A 26436-nucleotide genomic window follows, 5' to 3' on the forward strand; every position below is an offset into this window, starting at 1 on the left:
GTCCTTTCTGTCATCTTTGTGTGATGCAATCCTGCTCAGCCTTTCGAGTGAAATGTAGTTGTCAGGTATTCTGGTGAGCTTCCCGGCTGGCCCCTCCTCTCCCCCGCCTGTCTCTCTCTCTCTCTCTCTCTCTCTCTCTCTCTCTCACACCCTCTGGGGTTTTGGCCCCTGCTGTCTGTCACCACCCTTCCTTTAGTGTTGCCTTTCTTGTACTGCCCGTACTGTGTGGTGGGTCCATGTTCCCTTGTCTAAGCTCCGTGAGTGTTTTATTCGCTGTGCCTTGCACAGTGTTGGTACAGTACATGATCAGTAAATGCTGCAGCCTTGATGACAGCTGGAGTGAGGACAGTTAAGATCTAAAACAGCACAGGGATCTCCGTTGGGAGGTCGGCAGGGCCCTGGAAGGAGATGGAGCCACTGGCAGCCATCATCAGCTTCCCAGGTTTCCCTTAGATTTTACTTTCAAGGCAGAGTAGAGGCTATGCATATGTTTTTGTTCTCTGCAGTTATAAGCTTTATTAAGTAGAAACATTGCCCTTGAGCTGTCTGGCCCAGGACAAAACTGCTGCATATAATTGAAAAACATTTTAGAATCCAACTAAGTGACTGAAAATTTTTATTCTGTAAGGAGGGTTAATGGAGGAATCACAGTAATCTGACTAGGAATTTTCCCATCTTTCAAAAAGTTAATTGAAATATGGGACGTTCAGATCCAAGTCTATTGGACTTACTAGTGTTCAGTAAGATACGAGGAGTTTCTCTGCGGATAAAAAAAGTAGTAGTTAGCAAACACATAATAATCATTAAAAAATACTTCAGATGAGCTGACCTCTCACACACTTGGTGAGAGAATGGAGGCGCTGACCAGTTATTGTAAAAGTTTGATGGTATTTCATGCAGAAGCAAAAGTTTCCCTGATGAATGCTTTTAACTTTCAGCAGGAAAAAAGAGGAGAAAAATTATACCCCTCTTCCATTAAAAATGGCCATCTTTTTTAGTTATTCCATTAATCTGACTAGTCCAAGGACCACAGTGCGATCTGCATTCCAGCTTGTCCTTGGAAAGGCATCATTGAATGGATCAATGAAATCGTAGGAGACTGGCAGAAGATTTTTGTCTCTTCTGTTAATGCCACATTGCTGTAGGCTTTGATTCCCAGTGGTTTGGTTCATAGGTCAACTTTTCCTTCTGTTGCAGGAGAGCGACAAAGAAATCCATCAGAAACAGCATCAAAGAATATTAAAAAGCTCATATCATACCAAAGTTAGCTCCTGCCAACATTTTCAATTTATCATGCAATTAAAAATCTTACTAAGTCTAACAACACACAGGGGATAAAAGAATGAAAAAAGATGAGATTTCTTTGGTATTATCAACCCATCTCAATTGGCTCTGTTACAGTACAGATGGTTCATTATATAGTCCGCGTTGGCAATTGGGTTGAAGAGATGGGGGTGCTAGTTCAAAGTCTGTGAGATAACAGGTGGAAATCTAGCTAGTGTGTGTGTCTACGTTAATCATTGGCTCCCTGTTGTTATCAGCCTCTCTGCTGCTCATTGTGCTGCTTAGACGGCAGCATTGTAGGTGAAGTAAGATGCACGTCTTAATGAACATTTAGCTTGCATGTAGCTTCTCAGGTTCAATGACTAATTCTTCAGGAGAATAGATAATTGATGAGCACATTATCTCATAAGGGTTAAACAAAATCAAAAGACTGCCATTCATGACCAAAATGAACGATCTCATTATTGTTTGCTGACCTCTTCTGGCATCCTCTCCCATATTACAATTGTTTATCACAATGTTTAAAAAATGTTTCCTTATAATACTTAATATGTGTATGTCTTGCTCATTTAACTCGTTAGTTTTCTACACTTCCTCGATCCAGAAGGCAAGGCTTATTCGTCGATGCATACCAGGGCTAGGATAGTGCTTGGCTTGGAATATGCGATGGAGGAGGACCCTGTCCTTAGTATCTCCTCGGTGGTAGGTACAAGCCTACTTAATCTTAGAATCTTTGGTGGACATTTTAATAGAGTACAAGTCTTGTGCTCTGTCTTCCTTGGCTTTTAAAGATCATAAAACTTATGAATGGATAGAGTACATTAATTGCCATTGATTCAAGTGGAAATATATACTCAGTTTTGATTATAATTTTTCTTCTGTCTTGGAGCTACTTACTACTCCTGTTTGTCCTCAACGACACTGTAGAGTGCCATTTTTATTCCCATTAGTTTAATGAGTGGCATTTCTATAGCTCTGACATTAAACTACTCTGTAAAGCTCTAACCACTGGAGAATTGCCTTCTTTGAGATGATCTGCTTTATGTAGTAAATATGGAAGTGCTGGTGAGTACTGGGCTCTTACACTGACCTGACCCGAATTCTCTGCATTTTTTTCTCTAATGGATAATTGGTGAGTGGGGCTGTGAATAGTTAATGATATTGTATGTAATTAATCTATGTGGAGGAGCCTTGCCTTAAGGCAAAACCATATTTAAGATAGATTAACTGCTGGTTGATTATCCTTTTCTACAAAAGGATTTACAATGGCAAGTTGTTGTCTGAAGAGAGCACTGAGAGCAAGGTGTCACTTACACACGGCTTTCAGTGACAGTTTGGCTGACGTGAGGTACACTGGTTGGTCCGGCAGTTTAACACTCATACCACACATTTGTTCCACAGCCTGAAAGATAAGAAGTACTGGTAAAGCTTTATTCCCTAAATTTGATTAAATTTCCTTGTAGCTTTTAAAATTGTGCTTAATGACTTTGTTAATAACTGTATCACAATATGCAAGGAACATGAAAAAAATATTTTTTCTTAATAAAATTGCATATAATTATTTCTCAATAACTTTAAGTTTTCATAATTACGTCTTTTGTTTTAGCCTCTAAAACTGATTCCTCTTCTCTGTGTGTGTTCATATTCTTCCTTTAGCTTATTCTGTTTTAGCCTATAAAGACTGATTCTTCTTCTCTCTGTGTTTGTATTCTTGCTTTTCTAAAAGAATGATCTTAACTTATATGTAAGATTCGTCTTATAATAAAATTATAATAGAATTTTGAGTTCTAATTTCTTTAACTGTTCCTAAGAAGTTATAAGTAATAAATATACGCTCTGCAGATCATGAACAGACTTAATGGATTATTTCAAGTCATTTAGGAAATAAAAATATTCTTATGCCAAGATTGTTCCGCGTACCACTTCTTGGCCTTTACGTGATGTAGAAAAATATTTTATTTAATATTTTTTAGTCATAGATTTAGTTTATATTAAATGGATTTATTTTGTGAACAATTCAAGTTGATAGAATCTCTTTTCTAGTCAGTGGACAAATCACTGGAGTTGAACCATATGGAGGAGCCTGGAGTTCATGAGAAAGTGGGTCTGGAGGGTACAAAATAGCATTACAAAGTCCATTACTAAGAGAAGCCTAAGAGCCTCACTCTCGGGATATGGTACTTGGTCATCACCTTAAACTGTTTGATGGCAACCTTATTTCTCAAAAAATTCCCTTGTACTTATTTATTTCTTTACTAATTAGAGAGAATGTCTTGCTGTGTTGCTCAGACTGGAGTATATATAGTGGCATGGTCATAGCTCTCTACAACCTGAGGTGCCTGGGTTCAGTCAGTCCTCCTGCCGCAGCCTCCCAAGTAGCCGGGACTCCAGGTGCATGTCACCACGCCCAGCTAATATTTTAAAGTTTTTGAAGAGATGGGGTCGCTTTTGTCACCCAGGCTCATCTTGAACTCTTAGCTTCAAGCAATCATCTTGCCTCAGCCTCCCAAAGTTCTGGGACTCACAGTTGTGACCCCCTGTGCCTGACCCTCTATTTGTTTATTCATTCATATAGATATCAGAAAGAGGCAAAGCTGTTATGAAATAGAAGGGTTTTGAGTTCTAAAAGTGGTACAATACATTTCTGTATGTCTATATTATACTTCAGTTATAAGGTTTTTATTAAAAAAGTCTGAAAAAATAACAAAATTTTCTAAAATGATGCAACAGTAAATTTTAAAAGTTACTTTATTTCTCATATTTTTCATCATTTGTTTCACTTTCTTTCTTTTTTTTTTTTTTGTTCATGAGGTAAAGGTAATAGCTTTTACTCATTTTCCTAGACTTGATTTAAGCCCATAGGAAACTATGTTCTTGGCAACTCTACTTCTGAGTTAAGCTTTATTAGAATATAAAGAAAACAAATATTTATGGTGTACAATGAAGAAAGTAATTATTAGTAAGTGACAGGAGTGCAAAATAATGACTTCATCATTGTTCCAATATGGTACAACTTATAAGGTAATTTTATATTTTTAAAATGAAGTTTAGATCCTTTCAGGAATATTGATAGCATTCGTAGAAATTATCCTATCTCAAGGGGTGAATTTTCAAAAATTCAAAAGAAGCTGATGTAAACACGCATGTTCCATGAGGTCTAGAAAATTAAGAAAACCAGATTTTAGAGCTAGAAAGTGCTTTAGATCTCCTACTCGAGTACTTTCTAACTCACTTTTTAGGCATAGAACCCGTTTCTGTTTGTTTACAGTTCAGGATACAGAACAGATCAGAGTGGAGATGGTTTGGGAAGCAGCGCTGAGGTTCAGAGCCCACTTCCCTAGGACCCTCACTGCATCGGCCCATTTCCCTTGCTCTGTGTGGACACCCGCAGCCCTGTTATAAAACTCTCAAGACTCTGAAGTAGAGCCCTGCACATATGGGAATTTGACATGGGAAAGGCATGATGTTCTGGTTGCTGGAAAAGCACAGATTAGTCAATAAAGGATGGTGAGGTAATTATCCATATTAGAAAGGAAAGAAATTTGTATCTGATGTCATTTAGGAAAACAGATATTTAGTGTGTTAAGACCTCAACTGTGCAAGGCAGAACCTATTGAGAAGAATATTCATGACAACGTTGTTTTTTTTTTTTTTTGTAGAGACAGAGTCTTACTTTGTGGCCCTCGTAGAGTGCCGTGGCCTCACGCAGCTCACAGCAACCTCCAACTCCTGGGCTTACGCGATTCTCTTGCCTCAGCCTCCCGAGTAGCTGGGACTACAGGTGCCTGCCACAACGCCCGGCTATTTTTTGGTTGCAGTTTGGCCGGGGCTGGGTTTGAACCCGCCACCCTCGGTATATGGGGCCGGCGCCCTACCGACTGAGCCACAGGCGCCGCCCGACAACGTTGTTTTAATAGCAAAAACCTAGAAACAGCCCACGTGCCCAGAGACCCGAGGATGGATATGTGGTAGAGCCGTACGGTCAAATAGTGCCTGGCCATGAAGACAAATGCATTGCGCCATAGGCTGATTTGAGTGAATCTCAAAAGCAGTCACGTAAGATACACAGATAGATAAAAATCTAATTTCATTTGCATGAAGGTCAGAAGTTGCAGGACTGAATAGTGTATCTTTTAGGCATACATTCTAGTGTGATAAAAATGTGAAAACGGTGAGGGAGAGGATCATGAATATAGAACTCATGGCTAGGGATAGTGGCTCACGCTTGTAAAGCCCACTACCCTAGGAGGACTACTTGAGGCTAAGATTTTGAGAGCAGCCTGGCCACTATAGCAAGAGTCCCATTTCTATAAAAAAATTAAAACATCTGGACATGACAATGTCAGCCTATAGTCCCAGCTACTCTGGAGGCTAAGCTGAGAGGATTGTATGAGCCTGGGAGTTCAAGGTCACAGTGAGCTATCATCATGCCATGCACTCCAGCATGGGTAACAGAGTGAGAACTTGTCCTCCTCCCTCCAAAAAAAGGAAAATAAAAACTCGGGAAAAAGATCACCTTTGGAGAGGATGGAGGAGGAGATCCGCTGAGAGGAGCACCCAGGGCTTTAAAGATAATAGGGTTGTTCTTTTTTTTTTTAGCTAAGTTTGGAATACTGTTGTTCTATTCTTTAAAAAACTGTACAAATGTCATATACACTATTGTATACATATTATACATTTTATTAAGAGTAAATATTGTTTTAAAAAGTCTCTTAAGCCTCCAGAGGTAAAACCGTTTATGTGGTTTAATGTTCCCGTTTAGAAATCTGGACCGAGTTCTGAGTTTTCTGTGACAGCAGCACTGTCCTCTGGCCTGCACCATCCCACTGAAACTCCCGGCCCATGCCCAAGCTGGGGACTCTCCCTGAACCAGTTAGTACCGAACCTTTTGTAGTTAATGAAAAGGCAACTTGGGATCAGGAGAGTTCCTTCCCAACCTGCCTTCTCCATCCTCCGCCTGGGATATCAGACACCTGGCATTAATCCCAGTCAGCAGCTATTACTTTTATTGCCTGTATGTTTTCTAAAACGTTCTGTTTATTGATCTCACATAGAGTTATTGTATGTTTACTTGTGGTGGACACTCGGCTAGGCCCTTGGGATACAATAATGAAGCGAGCCACACTTTGCCTTTGAAGGACAAAAGAAAAGAAAGGGACTTCAAATGTGTCACCCAGGCTGGCACCTGCCTTCCAATATCCGTGCTCCCTTTCCTCTTTCTTCACATTCCCCTGGTTTTTAGACGATCATATGTCCACCCAAAATATTAACATTTCTAAATTTTCCTTGCAGCCATCATGGACATATAATTTTATTCTGGCAAGTATAGTGAGTAAACGTAACGTGTGTAACTGCAGGTCATGCTGTAAGGGAAGGAGCGGGCCCTGCACGTGTGTGAAGGAAGTGTGGTGGCGAGCATCTTAGACGTGTAGGTGAGACAGCACTGCAGGGAGGGCGGAGCAACAGGCTAGGAGGAGCGTGGTCTCCGGCCCTGTGCAGCGCCACGCCTCTGACGACCCCTGGGTAAGAGCTGCTGTGCCGCCCCCGTATATGAGAGGATAAACTCTGACTTGTTAAGTTACAAGTGTTTTGGTTTTCTGTTACTTGCAGCCCTACTTAAATCCTAATTAATTCAACATGCAAAATGATTGTAGCATTATGATACACACTCTGATGGGATTGGGCACAACATATAATTAGGGTGTGTATACATCCCTGGAAAAATCAGGAAGCCTTCCGTGAGTATTTAAGGCTTCCACTCAGTTATGAAGGATGAAGAGAAGCTCTTTGGATAAAGAAGAGGTAGGCATTTCAGGCACTGGATGCTTTGTGCATAAATGTATTAAATGTGAGAGTACTGTTTTCTCATAATAAGAATTTCAGAATCTGAAATGGATATAGCCTTTTCCATTACTTAAAGAACTCAGTTCATACATACAGACAGACCTCTGCTAATTGCAGTTTGTTCCTGCTAGGATCCAGAGGTGTTAGAAAGTTCACCAAAGCCATTGTGAATGGCTTTGGCCAAGGTCCATCCTTAACAATTAAGAGATTAAGAATTGATAAAACCCAGTAGTGCACTGATGATAATAGGGAAGTAAGATCATTACTGAGCAAAAGTTAAATGTAATCCCATGCTGGTTTTTCTAAGTCAGGATCAAGTGTTATATCCATGCAACTTTATTATTAAAAATTTTACATGAAAGGGCAGTGCCTGTGAGTAGGGCGCCAGCACCCCATATACAGAGGGTGGTGGGTTCGAACCTGACCCTGGCCAAACTGCAACAAAAAAATATCCAGGCATTGTGGTGGGCACCTGTAGTCCTAGCTACTCAGGAGGCTGAGGCAAGAGAATTGCCTAAGCCGAAGAGCTGACGTTTGCTGTGAGCTGTGACACCATGGCACTCTACTGAGGGCAATAAAGTAAGACTCTGTCTCTAAAAATTAAAAAAAAGAAAATTTAACAATGACTGTTTTAAATATTATAGTACATCATATCAGACTGCACATAGGAGATGAGGCTGGAAATATTGGCAGCACCCAAATCACGAAGGACCAGCCCAATCGATTTCTAAAATACCTTGAGTTAAAAATAGAATGTTCAGCTTGAACTTCAGTGATGGTGATGGCAGCGTAGTTCTGTGTGGAAATTGCAGAGCTCTGTATGCTCACATCTGATTTCCAGCTTATAATTGTGGTGTGGATGAAAATATGCATCGAGTTACTTTTGGCTTCCCCACAATTTAAAACTGGAAAAGCCCATATTACAGTAATATATGATGGTATGTATGAATGCTCCATGAATATTGTAATAGTCATAATATAGGATGTTCATTCCTAGAATTGTGATGACATCTACTGAATTGCAGCCAGTAATTTGCATATTCATGCCCACTTAGCTCAAATAAGTCCCTGTTTGTTTGCACATTAATGTCTGATTTTAGCACCAGCTAACTAATTTACATATCCCTGTTCAGTTGGTTAGTGGTGTTCAGATGTTGAATGCTGGTGCGGCTGTGTTTGGGTCTGGAGTAACTTGGGGGAGTGTTGCAGTCTGGTGGAAGAAGCACCTATTACTTATCCTAGTTTTACTAGACAAGTCACTTTACCTTTCTGAGCTCTAGAGAGTTCATCTGTATAATGAAGTTGACGCTTACCCTGCTTAGTTCTCAGTTCTATCAGCTGACACACTGGGGAAATAATGTACAGTCAGTTGTTCTAGGCCGACTGTATTCTGGGCCCTGCCCCTGGAACATCTCCTCCGTAAGGACAGGTGCGATGTAGTCAAGGCATGCAAACAGTTAACAGTGTTAATGAATATATAAGTACTTTGGAGAGTGTGGAGGAGAAAACACTTAACATTTTTAGGGGGAGTCACAGAAGATACTGCAAAGGAGAAATCCTTACATGGAACTGGCAAGATGAATTAACTGACCCCGTGAAGCAAACTCAATGCAAGTGGGGAGAAGATGTAAATAAACACAGCTTTGTGTGAGTTTTGTGAAATTGTAGGTGTTTTTGTGGTTAAGCATAAAGCATGTGGGGAAATTGGACCTAAGTCAGACAGGGGTTTTGTTTTTGGCCTGTGGGTGACACATGTCCTCTAAGGGTTTACAACAGAAGCATGACACAGTCAACCCTACATTTTAGAAAGTGGTTTCTGATGGAGAATGAATTGAGTGCAGTGAGCATGGAGGCAAGGGGTCAAGTTGTGTGTTATTTCAGGTGAGTTCTCCTGGAGATTATGCCATCTTTTTAGCAGAGGTCGGAAGAGAGCCAGAGCCTAATTTGCAGGTAGAATCAGTTGGACTTGATGACTCATTCTGTGCAGGGCTTCAGCAAGAGGTATGCAGTTTGGCTGATTCTCAGTTTTCTAAGCTGGTAACTAGCGTAGAGAATGATGTAATTTGTTAAGACAGAAAATAGAAAAAGAAGAGTATTTTTTTATGGTGTGTTAGGGGAAAGATAGCATTTTTTTTTGAAGATAATGTTTTAAACATACATTTTTATGTTTCTTAGTTTTATTTAGATCCATGTAATCTAATCTATCCCAAAAGACTTCTACTGCACAGTCTAATCTATTATCTTCTTCAAGTTTAATGTTTTTAGCAGTTTGCAATCACCTCTACCCATTCCTCTTCCTAAGTTCAGCATATTAGAGTTACGGTTTTCTTCTATTTCTCTTCCTCTTAGTTTTGAATTATAAATAATACATTCTTCTTTCCAGGCTTTGATTTATTAGTTTTAGCACCCAGTTGGTATCTAAAGAATGTAAATTCTTCAATTTTTTTTGATGTATCCTGTATTTTTATTATTAAAGCCAAACTACCGTCCATTGTTCTTAAAAATTTGCTCAGTTATTTTGTCACTTAATCAATTTTTTCTCATTCCAGGTTCCTGGATTCTCAGCCACTTGCTTCCTCTCCGTTGCTCAGATCAGAGTCTTGGGACTAGTTAGAGCTTCAGAGCGTGTTCTCTAGAAGTCCAGCTTATTACCTGGGTGACTTTGGGCAAACTGTGTGTCACTGTGTCATCTGTGTGTTACTTTCATTTATATGCTTAACCTCATAGGGCACAAAGGAGATAAAATGAGTTGATACGTGTAACATGTTTAGAACTATGCCTGGCACATGTTAAGTACTAAGGAAATGTTAACAACTGTTATTTTATCTCCAACACCTAGAATCATTCTACACATATACGAGGCACACAACAAATGTTGTTATTTTTAATGAATGAATAGGCATGTTAATGGATAAATACATTCAAGTAGTATCTTCCAGAATTATCTATTCCTAGAAACTTTTTTTCCCTTTGTTTTCTTCTTCAAAGAAGTCCTTTTGGAGTGTTTAGAAAATCTGTTCACCACAGTGATCATCCAGTCTTATAATGTTGAGTGGCACCCCCCTGAGAGGTTAGGTGGGATTTACATACACTGCTGACTACGGGGGCTGCACTGGGCAACTTTTTAGTGAGTTGCTCTTCCTGGCTCATATCCGCTCCATAGATAAGTATCTGTGGCCATCGTGTACATGACCATTTCTCTTTAAAACCATCTTGATCTTCAGCATCACTAATCAAATGACAAAGTCATTCCATAATAGAGTTTTATTACAGAGGATTTTGCAAAGTGATTTACATTTCAAATGGCTTGTTCAGTTTCTACTTTATTGAGATAATTTGTATACAGTAAGCCATATTTATTTAAAAAGAATAATTTTATGAGTTTTGGTAGATATAGACAACTATGAAAATAACGTCACCATTAAGACATGGAGCATTTTCATCAGCCCAAATTTTCTTGTACCCTTTTTAGTCTATTTCTCCTTCTACTTTAGGCCTTAGGTAACTGGTGAAATCCTTCATATCACAGGAGATAAGATAGAATACCTTGTAGTTTCTAGAACTTTATATGGCTGGAATTATACAACATGCAATTTTATGACTGGTTTCTTTCACTCCACAGTGATTTTTGACATCCATATTGTTGCAAACATTCAGTAGTTTTTTGTTTGGTTACTGAGTAGTACTCTGTGGTAAGGATATACCACAAACTGTTTATGCTCCCAGTGCTTGGTATGCATTTGGCTTGTTTTACATTATCATGAATAATGCTGCTGTGAACATTTGTGTAGGAGTCTTTGTGTGGGACATATATTTTCACTTTCCTTGGGAATACATAGAGGTGAAATTGCTGGACCATATGGTTAATGTATGTTTAACTTTTAAAGAAATTCCCAATTTTCTAAAATTGAATGCATCATTTTATATTCCTACTAGCAGTGTTCACCAGCACTTGGTATTGTTCGTCTTTTTAATTTCAAATATTCTATTGGGTGTACAGCATTACTTCATCACAATGGCTTGTCCATTTTAAAAAATTTTAAACTGATGTGGGAGGTCATACAGTTGTGGATTTGGGTCTTTTTTGTACAAGTTAAAATCAACCTGAGAATGTTTGTCTCTTGTGATAATTAATCTAGACCTTTTATTCTCTGTCATTTCTTTTTGAATAATTTATGTGTACCTCCATGAAGTTTTTCTTAGAGAAAATACAAGTAAATTCAATAAGATAACTGTGTGTGTGTAATTTACATATTAAGATAGTGCTGATTAAAAATACTCATTATGTATATGATTCTAGCATCTTCTGAAAGTTTGTAAGTTCTGAATAAGCCCTCCTCCGAAGCTAAAAATTCAGAATTGTTGCTTTATTAGTAATCATAGGGCTAATGCAAGTGCTACTAATTAAGAATTTCTATTTTTCCTTGAGTGCCACCTTGGCAGCAAATGGTATCTTAAACTGACAAGCTGTAAATTAAAACTTGCAGAATGCAGGGCCTGGTCTAGGGAAAATGAAGTTATGTATAGGTGACTTGTTCTATTTGAATTAATCAAAGGGCTGCTGGTGTAGACCAGCTGTGTTCTCTGATGACAAAAACAAATCTTGACATTTTGGATAATGAAAATTCAGTTCAGCACCTCTTAGAGATGTGTATGATAATATATTGTCAGTCAGAAGCAGAGGGAAGGGGGGAAGCACGAAGCTAGGGTTATTAAGATAGACAGTGTGACAAGTGGACATTGCTGGATCTGTGATTTCTAGGGAAAAGAGACGTCGAGGGAAACTTCTTTCATGAAATAATAGGAAAAACTGTTTTGTGGAGGGAGAGTGAAAAGATTTGAATTTTCTTGCGCGACTTCTTTGATAGTTGCTTTTGTTCATGATTCCTAGTTTCATGGTTTATGTTACTGGGGTACAGAGTGAGGTGTGGAAGACCAGAGAATGAGACTCACTTTTCTGGCTTGACAGCATTAATGCCGTCATCTAGTTCATGCCTTGTAAGCCCACTTATTATTTCCTCTGCGTGTGTTTTTTCTAGTTTAGCAGATTAGCTGCACTGTCTCTTCAAAGGCTATCCAATCAAGGAGGGGTTATTAAAACCAGCACGATTTATGACTGAGAATTAATTAAAGAAGCATTTTCATGCAAAACATCCAATTTTTTGATTAGCAGTGGAGCAGGGCCGCAATTAACACTCTAGGAAGCTTAAATTTCCAGCTTTTTGATTCTCAGGAAATGAGATTATCAAACCAGGGTCAGACACTTGACAGCAAAGCAGGAGTGGGGGAGTGTGAAATTATATGTTAAAAAAAAAAAGTATTTTGGTTTTGATGCTGAGATTGCTGTTAAGGCAACGGAGAGTTAAAAGGAGGAGGAGAATAAAAAAATCTGAAAATGCAAGAACCTCAGAGGACTGGTTCTTTAGTGGCCTGTTTGCTATGCAGAATATCTATTGTAAATATTTGCTTAGAGTATGTTTTAGAAGCACAGCAATATTTATGGTTCCTTCATTATCAGTTATTATTCAGTCTTTCTCATAAATTTCTTTTTGATATACAGTGGCTGACCAAATATTTAGAATGTTTATATGCATTTGAGAGAGGCCAAAAATTCTTTTGCTAGAAAAGGAAGCTGCCTTTTCTAAATGTTGGTTTGCTATTTTGAGAATCTATTTTTGTTTAAAATCATTTGAGACACAGTTTGGTCGTGAGTTATGTCAAACCGTAGATTACCCCTTATTGTTAGGCGACCTTGTCAAGCTTAGGTGATTGAGATGAGAGGAAGGCCACCCCAGACCTGCTGGAAAACAAAGTGTATTCTGTCATCAGTGTAATTGGTGCTCCCCAAGGAGATACAATATAATGAAAATTCGTTCGTTCTTGAAAATATTTTTCACCCTCTCCTGAATTTAGATATCTTATTTCAATTGAGAAATAGAGGAGCAATTTATCTTTTGTTTTAGCCCACTCTGGCAAATTAAATCTCATACATGTCCTTTATTCATTCGATTCTTAAGTGACCTTATTAGTATTTTTTAATCACTCAACCTTCTCCTCACTGCCCTGTTTTTATACTTACATGTATATTGCTGCTCTGCCTGTCTATAAAGAGTACTTCAATAGTGTGATACACATACTAAGATTGTAATATGTGTACTGTTCATGGATTGGCTGCATGTCAGTATCAGGGCCGTTGTTGGCATTACTTCCCTGGTGGAACTCCGTGAAGAACTCCTCCTTGGCCCTGGATGGCGCTGGGGATGAAGACTGGGTCATAGGCCTGTGTGAATCTCACCTTTCTCCTGGGCTCCCAGCCTTAGATTTTATATTTAAATAAAAGGTAAAAGATTTTGTAGAATTTGGGGGGATGTTTTACAAAAACAGCCTCTTACGCACCTTCCAGCCATGAAAGGAGGAGATTGTATGGCATCTGTATAATCGGAGATATCTGTTGTTGCATTTTTCTCCCTCAAGCCTTTCTGATCTGGGAACCTGGTTCATTGATCCAGTCCGTCACCCTTGCAGTCCCACTACAGATTCCCAGCTTTGTCTGTCAGTCTTGCTTAATCTTCCTTCCTCTGTTGATGAAGAGTATCTCTCACTGGCTGGCTGTAAATTGGTTGCAGTTTAATCTTGGGAAAAGGAGGAGGAAAAGCTGCCGATCAGGGGCTGAAGAATCAATCCATCTTATCAGATTCGTAGTCATCATCAGCCTTGATGCTGATCTTCATGTTTTTGGATGTTGATGATTATATGTTTTTTTTGTTTTCCAATTAATATTTGCAGAAAGAATGTATAGGATTATGTTCATAGATATTTTCGTCTTCAGGAAGTATTTCCGCATTTCTGGATCCTTACAAAGGCAGCCTGAGCAGATGACTTGCTTCTTAGCCCATGTATGTGTATGTGACTGGGGAGGGGCCCATGGATAGCCTTCAGGGAGTCTATGACACCCAGCAGTGCTTTCGGATTTCCTGGGGAGCAGGAAGAAGCCACCTAGTTTTTATTAGGTTCGCAAAATTCTATTTTAAGTGAATATACGTATCTATAGAAAAAATTTAAACTTCCATAAAAGCACAGAAAATTATTTCCCTTTGTAATAAATGTGAACCAAATTCATCTCTACCTATATGTAAATGCTTGCTAGCATTGAATATTAACATTAAGGGTAGACAGAAATAAATTAATTTATAAGAATGGGGAAAAACAAGAGAGGCATAGTAATTAAATGTAAAGAAAGCAAGTACTATTATTTGAGTAGAAGAGCAAGGCTGTTCTAGGTTTGTTCTTTCTTTTTGCCTCAGATGTGAAGTTTTTTAAAACTATAGTTTGATATAGCTCAATTGATCAATTAATTAAGGTACTTGATTTGCTTTAAGAGGCTTACAATTGATAATAATCATATTATCATCTGAATTCCCAGTGGTGAGCAGAGAGCGTCAGCTGTTTTCCTGGCTCTATCTCTGCTTTGTTTGATTTGCTGTGCGCTTGGTTCATATAGCAGTGAATGATGGATGTGGAAGAGGCTGTTTAAAAATCTTTGTTGGTATTGACTGGAAAAGAACACTTTTACTTTTTAGTATGATATAATTAATTTTTAATAGTAATTAACTTCTGTATGTTTATATGATCTATCTGCACAGATAAAGATACTTAACTATTAGATACACGGTTATTTAATTACTAAAATTTCTGCCGGGACTATTGCCTTGCCTATTGAGTCCCTGAAATGCTTTCTTCTTTGGTCCCATTCCCCTTTGAAATATTTAATTTGATAAGGATATCCTACTGTAGCAGACATAGTAAATGTCCAAGGAAGCCCATTTTCTTAGGATTGTCTGTTGAAACCTCAGTGTTCAAATCAAGGGATTCAAGTCAGATATTGAAGTATTATAAATCATCTATGTGGTAGATGGAAACCCTAGAGTTCTTGAGCTTTTAAAATCAGAAAGGAATAAATGGAAAGAAAAGCCTAAGGAAAATGCTGTTACTTTGTTGCAAAAGAGTAGTTCATGAGTAAGTTAGGGGAAGGGTAATTAAGTAGACACCTAATTTATAGTGAGAAAATCTTCCACCATCCAAACCTCACCTAAATGAGATCTTAATGGTTCCAGGAACCACAACCAAATTTTTATTTTTGGTTCCAGTGCCCTCTGTCAGTTTTAAAAACCATACCTTTGTCTCTGAGCCCAGTAGATCTAAGATACGGGACTATTTTAATGGTTTGATAGTCTGTTCTTGATGGCAAACTCCTGAGTTAGATTTGCCTGGCTTTTGCAGCTGCCATGAATATGGTCTGCCAGAAGAGATTGGTTAACTATGGCATCATGTCTTTAATGGAAATATTTTATTCTAATGACATGAAGCGAACCCCAACCATGAAAATTTTTCTCCTATGACACCAAGAATTTCTCTTCATGGCAACAACGTGAGTGGAGCTGGATGCTATTAATCCTAAGTGAAATAACGCTAAATCAGAGAGTTAAACGCTACGTTCTCACTTACAAGTGGGAGCTAAATAACGTGTACACACAGCCGCAGAGTGTGAAATAATAGACGTTGGAGACTTGGAAGGGTTTGAGGTGGGAGGATGGGAGGAGGGTAAGGAGTGAAAAATTAATAGGTACAGTGTACGCTATTTAGGCGATTGGACTAAAAGCCTAACTTCACCACTACACACTGTATCATGTAATAAAACTGTACTTGGATCACTTATATGTGTAGAAGCAGAAAATAAAAAAATAGAAATTTTTCTTCATATCTTGTATGAACCTGCTCTGAGGCCCAGCTAATTTGCAAGACCTCCTAAGTTAGTGAGAGATCTGACACTCATTCTAATTCTTCTAAGAATTTAATACTATTGCAAGTTACCTTAATGTCTTCAGATTTCTTTCTAATTGCTTGATAGCATAGCAGAAACTTGATAGTATAATAATAAAAGCTTGATGGCCTATAGTTGGATTCTTTTAAATAATGTAAAAAAAGTTATCAATGATTAGTAGCTCAGATGACTTCTCTTTCACTGGCTGTGATTTTGTAGTTGTGTTCAGCCTAATTGTCATCAGCTACTGCTGGAGTTGCCTGCCTACCCACCGTGCACTCAGTGCCCACAGGAGCATTTAGCACAAGATGAATGAACAGTTCTTCTTTGATATGTTCGATGGAATATGTAAATACTGTACTTTCAAATCAAATCTACTTCTGTAACTAGAGTTTCTTTAAAATGGGAGACATACTGACGAAATATTTTTTAAAATACTCTTTCTTCATAGTGATTGGCTTATTTGGTAGTTGTATTGTATTTTGCAATTGGATGAAAGGCTATGTTTTAGAATGTGTAAGTGGATTAGGAGGAGACATTTCTGCATATTGAGGTATGATTGATTTAAACTGTACTTAACAATTCATGGTAGTGGTCTAGAAATCGACATGTATTCATGTATGTAAACTGAAGTTTGGATGGACTTTGTTGACATTAAACTCCTCAAAAACATTATATTCTTCTGGAAGACTGGGAGCATCTTCTGAGTTAATCTACTCCAGTGGTTTTAATGCTGTATATGTTCTCCAGACACTTAGAGGCCTGGAAAGGTATAAGAAATTGAACACTTGGGATTCCCAGTTCTCTCAGGAAAGCTTCAATCAGGAAAGCTTAAGTTTTTTTGTTTTTATAAGTTGGGATTTCATACATAAATACTGACTAAATTTTGCTGTTTCAAAAATGTTACAGTGTACATTTTTGTGACATTTGTGATACTCCTTCAAAGTAAGTGTCCAGATGATGAATTCTTGGGTAAAAGATAATGTTTAAAATTGGATAGACTGCCAAATTTCTTTCCAGAATTTTTTTTTTTTTACTAATTTAAACTCCCTTCAAAATCTATGAAAATTTCCATTTCTTCTCATCCTTGGCATCATTTAGTATCTGCATGTATTTTTCATTTACAAATTTTAAACATTTGGAATTTTGCCAACATGATTGGATTGTACACCTGATGATTACTATATGACATTTGGATCTTTTTTCATTGAATTATTATTGAGTCTAAAACTATTCAAGGGGTTCTTTTACAAGTGGAAATTTACCTTGGAAGTGAGAAAAATGTACCCTCATATTAATTTGAAATTAAAAAAATTATATTAATTAAAATCATATTAATGAAATTAAAATCATATTAATTTGAAATAAAAAAAACTCTTAACCCCTTTCCTATTTTTAGTTTGGCTATCTCTTTTTAATGATTTTCATGTACTCTTCATATATTCAATTCTACCTAGCCTGACATGTAGGTAAGATTTAATTTTAGGGAAAAGGTGATTTTTTTTCTAAATATAATTTTATAGTTGCTATAGTAGTATTTTTGGTGGTATGACTTCTTTCAGAGGGATGAATAGATGCTTTGAAAAGATTATAAATGGGTAATCTGGTTGTTTTTTTTTTTTAGGTAATCTGTTTTAGTGTTTCATAGCCCTTATAAATTTTATATTTATTTCTCAACTTACAAAAAATTAAATGTGATAATTAACATTTTGCATTCGTCTGAATACTTATCCAGCTTATTTAGCTGTCTAAAAATTTTTTTCCTATTAATATAAAATTTCAAGACTTTGTTTTTAAATTAATCTCACATCTTAGTTACTAAGTAGCAACTTGACTATGCTTTTTTTGGTCTGTTTTATAGACTGTGATCATCATCCTTTCTGGGTAGATTGTGAATGGGCATCATTTGTAGTTTTCAGAAGGAATAATTGATATTTCACAACTGACTGAAGGCTGTACCATTGCAGAACCAGGAGTCTGTTGAGCTGTTCTCTTAGGGTAAAATACATATATTAGCCAAATAGGGCATAACTATCTTGCCTAGCAACACGTGGCCCACTAAGTGGTCACCATGTGGTATTTCTTATAGAACACATAAAAATCACTCCTATGTTCCATTCCTCAAGGCCTCCGTTAAGTGTTGCCACTTTATTGATGACCATAGCTAAAAAACATGGCTAGAAGAATTTAGCATGACCAATTGACTATTTCTCCCATCACTAGTAGCTAATGCTGAATGTAAACTTAGGCATAAACTAGAGGGTTGTCATTCTTCTCCTTCTAAAATAAAAAAACAACAACAAATACACAGTTTTTAAAAAAACGTCCATGGCCCTGAGGTCCTAATTAAACATATAATGGCACATCTCATCCCTCTCGTGCTTGAGAACTTGTCTTTTCAGTGAAAGAAATGAAATGTGAAGTGTATCTTGAGACTGTGTTCTTTAAGCTTTGGGATGTATCAGATACCTGGAGACCTTGTTAAAACAGAGACTGCTGGACCCCATTATCCAAGTTTTTGACCCAGTGGATATGGGGTGGGGTCTGGGAATTTGCATTTCTGGCAAATTTTTTTCTGATAATGATGCTGGTCCAGGGAACAGACTTTGAGAACCACTACTCTAAAGTTTATAATAAAATGAAAGAAGGTGGTGCTAATCGGAATAGCCCTGTGACCAATACTTTTGTTTCCTCTTTAGCACCATAGCACTTAGGAATTATCTTACTTCCCCTGGAGAAGATCCAACCTAATAGAATTATGCAGGCACGTTAAGAGATCATCAACTTTACACCTTCTCCCTTGGGCCTAAAGCAATTTAAAAAGAGACATTCCCATCAAATGACATAAAACATGTGGCTGCAGAAACAAATTAACAATTACCAGGCTTTATAATGGGGTATTTGTACAAGTCTCCTTCGTTTGGGTTTTATGTATCAATTATACAACTGGAGATGGGGAAATGTTTAGGAAAAGATTAGCTTTCAAACTCTGTTATTCCAGTAGAGAGTTCAGACTAATATTGAATTGAAAATGAGTAGTCAGCTTAGATGCTTATAAAGCATATGACGTTCTTGAAAAAAAATATAAAATACTTTTTGTAAGTTATTATCTTTGTGGTAGATGTTTCACTGTATATTAGTGTTGAGTTTTTATTCCAGATTTTCTTTTGATTATTTTTGGTCTTGGGCAGTTTTAAAGGTCATCTGTAATAGAAACTGCTGGCTGCTTAGTCAGTATTCATTTATACTGCCTTTTCCTCCTTGTTTTTCTTCCTTCTAATTGTATTCTGGGTGGGACTGATTCCAGCAATATATTTCTGCTGTCCTTTTCAGGTGAGTGTGACCAATGAAATATAAGCAGAGGTAGCTGGCTAGGGCTTTGGAGAAGATATCTTAAAGGGGACTGACTCAGCTGACAAGTGCCTTTTATAACTCTTCTTCCTTCGGAAGAAATTGCCTGGAATTTGGATGTGATAATGTCATGTCTCATCTCTCTTCCTTGCCTGGAATTTGGATGTGATAGCTGAAGTTTTACTAGTCATCCTGGACGATGAGGCCACCTGGAAATTGGGAGCAAAGCACCAGTGTTGGTAGAGCGGGAAGGAACTTTGATTCCTGATGACTGTAGAATCAATATGTCTAGTCCCGGAGTGTGCACCTTCAATTTGGAGAGAGAAAGAAACCTGTCTTATTTAACCAATTTATTTGTTATCAAACCTTTCTGTTATTTGTAAGCAAGCCTATTTATATTGAAGATGGCATTGTCTCTTTTTTAAGAAGAAGGGCATATCTTTTAAACCTCTGAAGTGTTTTTACTGTTGATCCCCTGAGTTCATTGTTAATTATTCCACATGAATGACTAAATCCATGTCATCTTACCCCTCTTCTTTCTGGTCTTTCTGCCTGGTGAAATAGCATGTTTTTTTGAGTCAGATGCCCCTGTTTTATTTTTTAACAACTTTATTGCGGTATAACTAACATACCATAAAATTCATCCTTTGCAAGTGTACAATTCAGTGATTTTTATTGAATTTACTATGTTGTACAAACATTACTACAATACAGTTTTAGAACATATCTGTCAACCCACTTATATGATCACTCATGCTCATTTACAGTAAACCTCATCTCAGCCTCAGATGATCACTAATCGGCTGTCTCTATAGATTTGCCTTCTTATTTCAGGCAAACAGAACCATGCAATTACGTGGTCTTTCATATCTGCCTTCTTTCAGTTAATGTATATTTTTAAGGTTTATTTATGGTTTTGTTGTGTAATCCATTGAATGAATGCATTTTGTTTATCCAGATATCCATCAGTTGATGGATGTTTGTGTTGTTTCCACTTTATGACTATTGTAAATAACACTGCCCTGAACGTTCCTGTTCAAGTCTCTAACCTACCTGGCTTTGAAGTTTAGCTCTTCTGCTTAATAGTCTGCTGACCTCAGGTAAGTTTCCTAAACTGCTTGTCTCTAAGAGTGTGATTTCTTTATTTGTAAAAGCTGACGGTGAAGCCTTCCTCACGGAGTTGTTTTAAGGGTTAAATGAAATACCCTGAAAGAACATTTATTTAAAAATCTAAACACTGGCAGCATATGAACCAAAGAATTCTTTTGAAAGCATACATTAAATAAATCACACCATTATGGTGATTTTCAGTAATGCACCTGGGTGGTGATAGTGATAGCCCCACAGGGCTTCAAATGACTAATTAGTATTGTCAGTTCATTATACAGAGTGGTACAGAGCAGATCAGAGCTGTGGTAACTGTATTATGATATTCCTGGTAGTACACAAGTTGTGGCTTTTCCATTGCTCATATGGTTTGGCAGATAAGAACAATCTGAAAATTCAAAACTGAAGTGTGCAAGTACATAATCTTAACTATTCCATTAAAAATACTAGAAGAAAGAAAAACCAGGAGTATATCTGTGAGATCCACATTAAGATTTTTTTTGTTGTTATTTGTGGGTAAGACACCCAAATTTTAGAAATCTTGTCAATCCAGAATTTAGGTTCCAGTCCTCCAGGCCACCTGATTTTCTATCGCACCCTTGCAAGTATATGCCCAAGGCCTAGTCATTAAACTGCAAAAAGATTAATAAGATTAACAGGAGAAAGAGCATACAAATTTTATTTTAAATTTTGTACGCATGAAAGCTTCATAGCATGGGAACTCACATACATATAAAAAAGTGCCCCATTTTAAAAAGGGAGGCACTATATTGTGGAGAAGTGAACACAAGATTTGGGTTTCTGAGGCAATACATCGTGGGAAGGTAAACATATGGGGGAAACTAATAACAGATAAGGGTTATGGTTTGCTTGATGCAGGCTCGTTTCAGCGCTCCCTCTGTCTGGAGATGAGGGTTGTCTCTTTCGGGTATAGGTGGCACAAGGGAAGTTCAGGCAGAAAGCGGGAGGGCAAAGAGCTCTTTCTGTGTCTGCTTTTTCTCAGTGGCCTTCAACTCAAACAAAATCCTTTTGCCCAAGTGGCACATGGTGGGCTGGTGTATTCTGAGTCCCTTCAGTATAGTGGTGGTGGAGCCGATGCAAGCAGGGCGGCTGTGACATGGTGTTCAGTGAATGTCAGCACTGTCCTAAAGCCTGCCTGCCTCCTGCCCCTTCCTCCCCCACCTCCGGTCTCCTTCAAACACCAGTATTTTTTCTTTGCTCCTCTTACTCAGCTTTGGGGATTCAGGTATCAAGGAGACAAAACACATTCTGTTCTCACAGAGACTACAGTCTAGTGGAGAAACCGTATAATAAATCCTGTACACATAATTCGGATCAGTTATGGTAAGTGCTATCGGAGGAAGGTGTAGAGTGCTTTGCAGATGCAAAGGACAGGACCAAGTCTGTCTAGTCTGTAGAGTCCGAGCTCTTCTCTAAAAAAGACCTCTGAAAGATCCTGGGACATGGGCATGTAAAGGGGCGCAGGGGCAGAGGCAAGGAAGAACGTGCCAGATACAGGGAGGGAGTCAGGAGGGAGGTCATCGTGCACAGGAACTGGAAGAAGGTGGCACAGTAAGGGGACATGAGCCCAACGCGGGGCTGGAGAGTTCAGTGGCGCTTAGATGCTACGGCCGTGTGGTTAAGCTCCGTCTCACCAGTCGCCTGACTTTTGGCAAGTTACTCTTCCTAAGCCTCAGTATGTGACATTAAGGTTGATAACTCTTATATTCGGGGAGGCAGTTTTGAAGAGCAAGTATATGAAACTTTTAGCCCTGTGGCTAATGTTATTTTTATCATTTAAAGTTTTATCTATTTTTCTATGTGACACTTTTAAAAATATTTCGTGTATTTCTGTCTTAATGAACAGACTATTTTAAATGTAATATAACTTTCTATTGATAACTTAAAACCATCACTATGAACGTCAGACAGCATACTGTACTGAGGTGGAGGTCTGTTTGTCCTTGATTCATGGGTCTGGAATCCTGTTTTTGTGTGCTTAGGTCTGATTTTTATTTAATTTGGTATTCCTTTCCTTATTGTCAGGCATTTTCTCTCTGCTCTTAGCTTACCTCTAGTGATCTTTGTTTCCTTTAGCCTTAGAAATTAGATATAAGAATATGTTGCTCTGTGTAAAGTAAAAGTAAATAGAGTCCAGGTGAGAAATAAGACTTGTAAGATTTGTAACATCTGTCTTGTCCCTTGAGAGGCCATTTTTGTTTACTTTCAATTCCCCATTATTATCGGGATTCATGAAATTGCTGGATATGTGAGCTTTCTCTGCTCTCCAATTTGCTGGATAATATTTGGGCACAGGATAAAAATGGCTGTGCCATTGGGTGGTGTTTTTCTAGTGAACTAGAGCTAGCTTACCCCCCATGCTTATTAATTAAGACATGGAATGTAATACTTAGAGTTTATTGCTTGTTATACCCAGGCATTGTTCTAGTGCTTTACGTGTATTAATAGTATTGATAATATTTTGTTAATATTATCTAATCAATTTGATTAATTTAGTTCTAATATTCAACTTCTAGGAGCATTCCCATATTTAAAACAAGGAACTTTTTTTCCCTTTATGTAATTTCTGATAAATTTACTTCTTGAGTGAATGTTCCAGAAAATTTGACAGAGAGGTGTTTCAAAGCAGCATCAGGTAACCCTTTCAGTATAAAAATTATTGATGAGAGCCTCCCTAGTATAGATTTAGAGATTGTCCAAGGAGGAAGCAAGAAGTCTTAAGAGGAAATTAATGAAAATATAAAAATATATAAAGATGTAAAGTTTAACATTTTTGTGTTCATTAGATAGCAGTGAATCCCTGGGGGCTTATATTTAGGGGTGCTAGGAATTAGGCAGTATAATGAGAAAAATTGGGATCCTGTGAGAGAATGTGAATTGTTTTGACCCATTATACATTTATTGCACTATAATAAATTATTAATATGTCCTCTGCAATATAAGGGTATCTTTCTCGGATGCATTGGATTAAGGACATTCTTAACTTTTTTGTTGCTACTACCACATTAGTCATTAGTATTAATGAGAGGTTCAGATTGATAAAATAAGTATTAAATTATAGTTACTAATATATTAATGTCAAAAAAATTCTTCAGGGCATATTATTTCTTCTGTACACATCTCTGCAATATAGTTTACTATGATTACTAGCTGTTCATTTTTACTTTATTATTGGTTTCAATTATTAATATTACACTGAGAGAGGGAAAAAAAGTGGACTAATGTTCTTTTTGCAGCCAATTAATGGCAATGCACAATGTGGTGTATTGCAAGAACTTTAGAGCATTCTTTCTTTAGAAAGGCTATAAGGCCTTTATGTCGTCTACTCATGGATGTTACTGAGGCAGGACCCTGGCACACGACACTACATTCTCCAATGATAGTATTTTTTTTTTTAATCAAGTCAAGAAGTTTTTTTAGTAGTAAAAGTAGATATTCACTGTAGCCAGTTTCTAAAAAATTAACAATATCTCTTCTTAAAATTCGTAATCATTATCAAAATAGTGAATTTAAGCAATGGAAGAGCATTATTTTGATAACATGTTTATCAATCTCAATAGAATATTTGTGAGTTAGCTGCTCTGCGGTGTTAATGGATATGCCACCTGTACATCTTTGAATTAAATCATTGTCAATGGCAGTGCTTTAAAATACTGTAAGGATTTTCATGCGTCACTATTAAAATCAGCCTCTAATACAGGTAATATGGCACTTTCAGCACTGAACACTACAAGGTTTGGGTTTTTTTTTTTTTTTTTTGGTTTGGTTTGTTCTTAAATTTATTTTTCATTTATTTTATTATTTTGCTTTTTAAATATATTCAAATATAATTCACATGCCATCCAATTCACCCATGTAATATGTACAATTTTGTGGTTTTTAGGATGTTTGCGGAGTTGTAGAACTATCACCACAATCAGTTTTATAACATTTGCATCATCCCCAAGAGCAGCTTTGTACCCAGTGATGGTTCCTTCTGCCTCCAGTCCTAGACAGCCGCAAACCTTCCTTACATCTTGGAGTTTTTTTCTGCCTCAGTCCTAGACAGCCGCAAACCTTCCTTACGTCTTGGAGTTTTTTTCTGCCTCCAGTCCTAGACAGCCACAAACCTTCCTTACGTCTTGGAGTTTTATGAACTGTGGTCTTTGTGCCTGGCTTCTTTCACTTAGCGTGCTTTCAAGGTTCATGGAAGTGTAGCATGGGTCAATACTTCATTGCTTTTTGTTGCTGAATAATATTCTTTTGTGTAGAGATTTTATTTACGTGTTTATCAGATAGTAATGGATATTTGGGCTTTTTGCGGTTTTTGGCTACTATGAATAATGCTACTGTAAACATTCATAATCTGTATTTTGTGTGGACATGTTTTCATTCTGCTTGAACATATACTTAGAAGTAGAAAGTCTGGGTGATATGGTAATTGTCTCTGTAATCTTTTGGGGAACTGCCACTCCAGTTCTCATTTTTTACAGTATTTGAATGTTTATAGTAGAAACATTGATTTATGATATTTTCGCTTCAGGCCATTGTTTTCAGGGTGAGTTGTTTCTTCTTTGTTCTACTGATGTGTGAACTTGTCCATTTGTGATGTGGGTCAGTCATCACGTCACAAATCTTAAATGTAAATACACCATTAGTACATAAGCATGTGCATCTAAATCCATTCTTTCTACTCCAAACGCAGAAATTAAATATCCATCTGTGAACCAAGGGTAGGGGATAACAAGAGCCTTAAAGAGATCGATACTGGTTTGGACGGGAGAGAGGAAATGAGATCTTCACGGGCCACTAGGAGTCCCTTATTTAAATAATAAACACCTTATTTGCAAAAATGGTGTAAAGAAGTTTAAAAGACATGTTTGACATGGGAGGGAGGGAGGGAGGGAGAGTAATAAAATGTATAAGGGAGCAAAAATAGTTATGGCAGTTCCAAATGCCTCAGAAGACAGGGTTGTGTGGCAGTTTTCAGGGAACACCTGAGAAGAAACAAGCAAAAGATAGTGCCTGAGGTAGAAAAATTAAACTTTTGAGGCTGTTAATAGTTTGAGAACATTAACAAAGAAATATATTAGTTTTCCCCTTTATGAGTTTTTTCTCCCTTTCCCTCGGAGAAAGACTCATAAACTTTTGAGTCATGTCTCTAAATTATTTTGAACTCCAATTAGAAATTAGTCTTTAATTGTGCATATGCATATATCAGTTAGCTTTTACTATTACAAACCTTCAAACTTAGTGGCTTAAAATATAAAACATTATTGTTCATTAGTTTGAGGCGTGACTAGACTGGCTCAGCCGGGGTTAGGTGATCCAGTGTGCTGTCAGCTAGGATGATAGGGGTCTTTCTCCACATTGTTTTTCATCCTTCAAGCGGTTAGCTGGGGCTTATTCATGAGGGACCAACCCCCTGGTGCTCAAGCACTCCTCAAATTTGGGCTTGCGTCATGTTTGTTAATATCTCATAGTTTAATTCTAATTTGAAGGGTAGAGAAATTGACTCCATTTCTTGATGGGAGGTGCTGTGAAATCATAGTATAAAGTGGTGTACCTGTAGATGTAGTTAAGAATTTTTTTTTTTTAACCATCTTCTAAGCTTATTCACACCCTTTCCCCTACTTTTATTTTATCATTATCCTAGGATAGTTTTGGGGTTCTATCTTAAGGTGAAATATGAAATATAGAAAAATGTTTAACTTGAAATTATATTCATTATAACCTAGAAGACTTGAAAGGGACTCCGATTTTTTTTTTTTAATATCTGTTCCCAGCAGTATTATTTTCAGTAGCCAAAAAGTGAAGCCACCCAATGTCCACTGATGGATAAATGGATAAACAAAATGTAGCACCCACATAATATCGAATGTTATTCGGCCTTAAATGGTATGGAAATTCTGACACATACTGCAGTGTGGATGAAGCTGGGAGACATTATAGTGAGTGAGTTAACCCAGTCACATAAGGATAAATGTTGTAGATTCCACTTGTAGAAGGTGCCTAAAATAGTCAGATTC

General features: G+C 37.5%; 1 protein-coding gene across 2 annotated transcripts in view; it reads left to right on the forward strand.

Moving 5' to 3' along the window:
• The window catches only part of EXOC4 (exocyst complex component 4), an 849353-nt gene that overhangs the window by 233538 nt on the left and 589379 nt on the right, over nucleotides 1-26436 (forward strand). The window contains exon 10 of one of the 2 annotated variants that reach the window (XM_053608804.1): nucleotides 9678-11337. The exons of the other annotated variant lie outside the window; for it this stretch is intronic. Coding sequence (XP_053464779.1) covers nucleotides 9678-9742 — 65 coding nt within the window. The 3' untranslated portion in view covers nucleotides 9743-11337. Of the gene's footprint in view, nucleotides 1-9677; nucleotides 11338-26436 lie in introns of those variants that run through there. 2 annotated transcript variants of the gene reach the window in all.

This window comes from Nycticebus coucang, chromosome 11, assembly GCF_027406575.1.
Source record: "Nycticebus coucang isolate mNycCou1 chromosome 11, mNycCou1.pri, whole genome shotgun sequence".
NCBI classification, from domain to species: domain Eukaryota; kingdom Metazoa; phylum Chordata; class Mammalia; order Primates; family Lorisidae; genus Nycticebus; species Nycticebus coucang.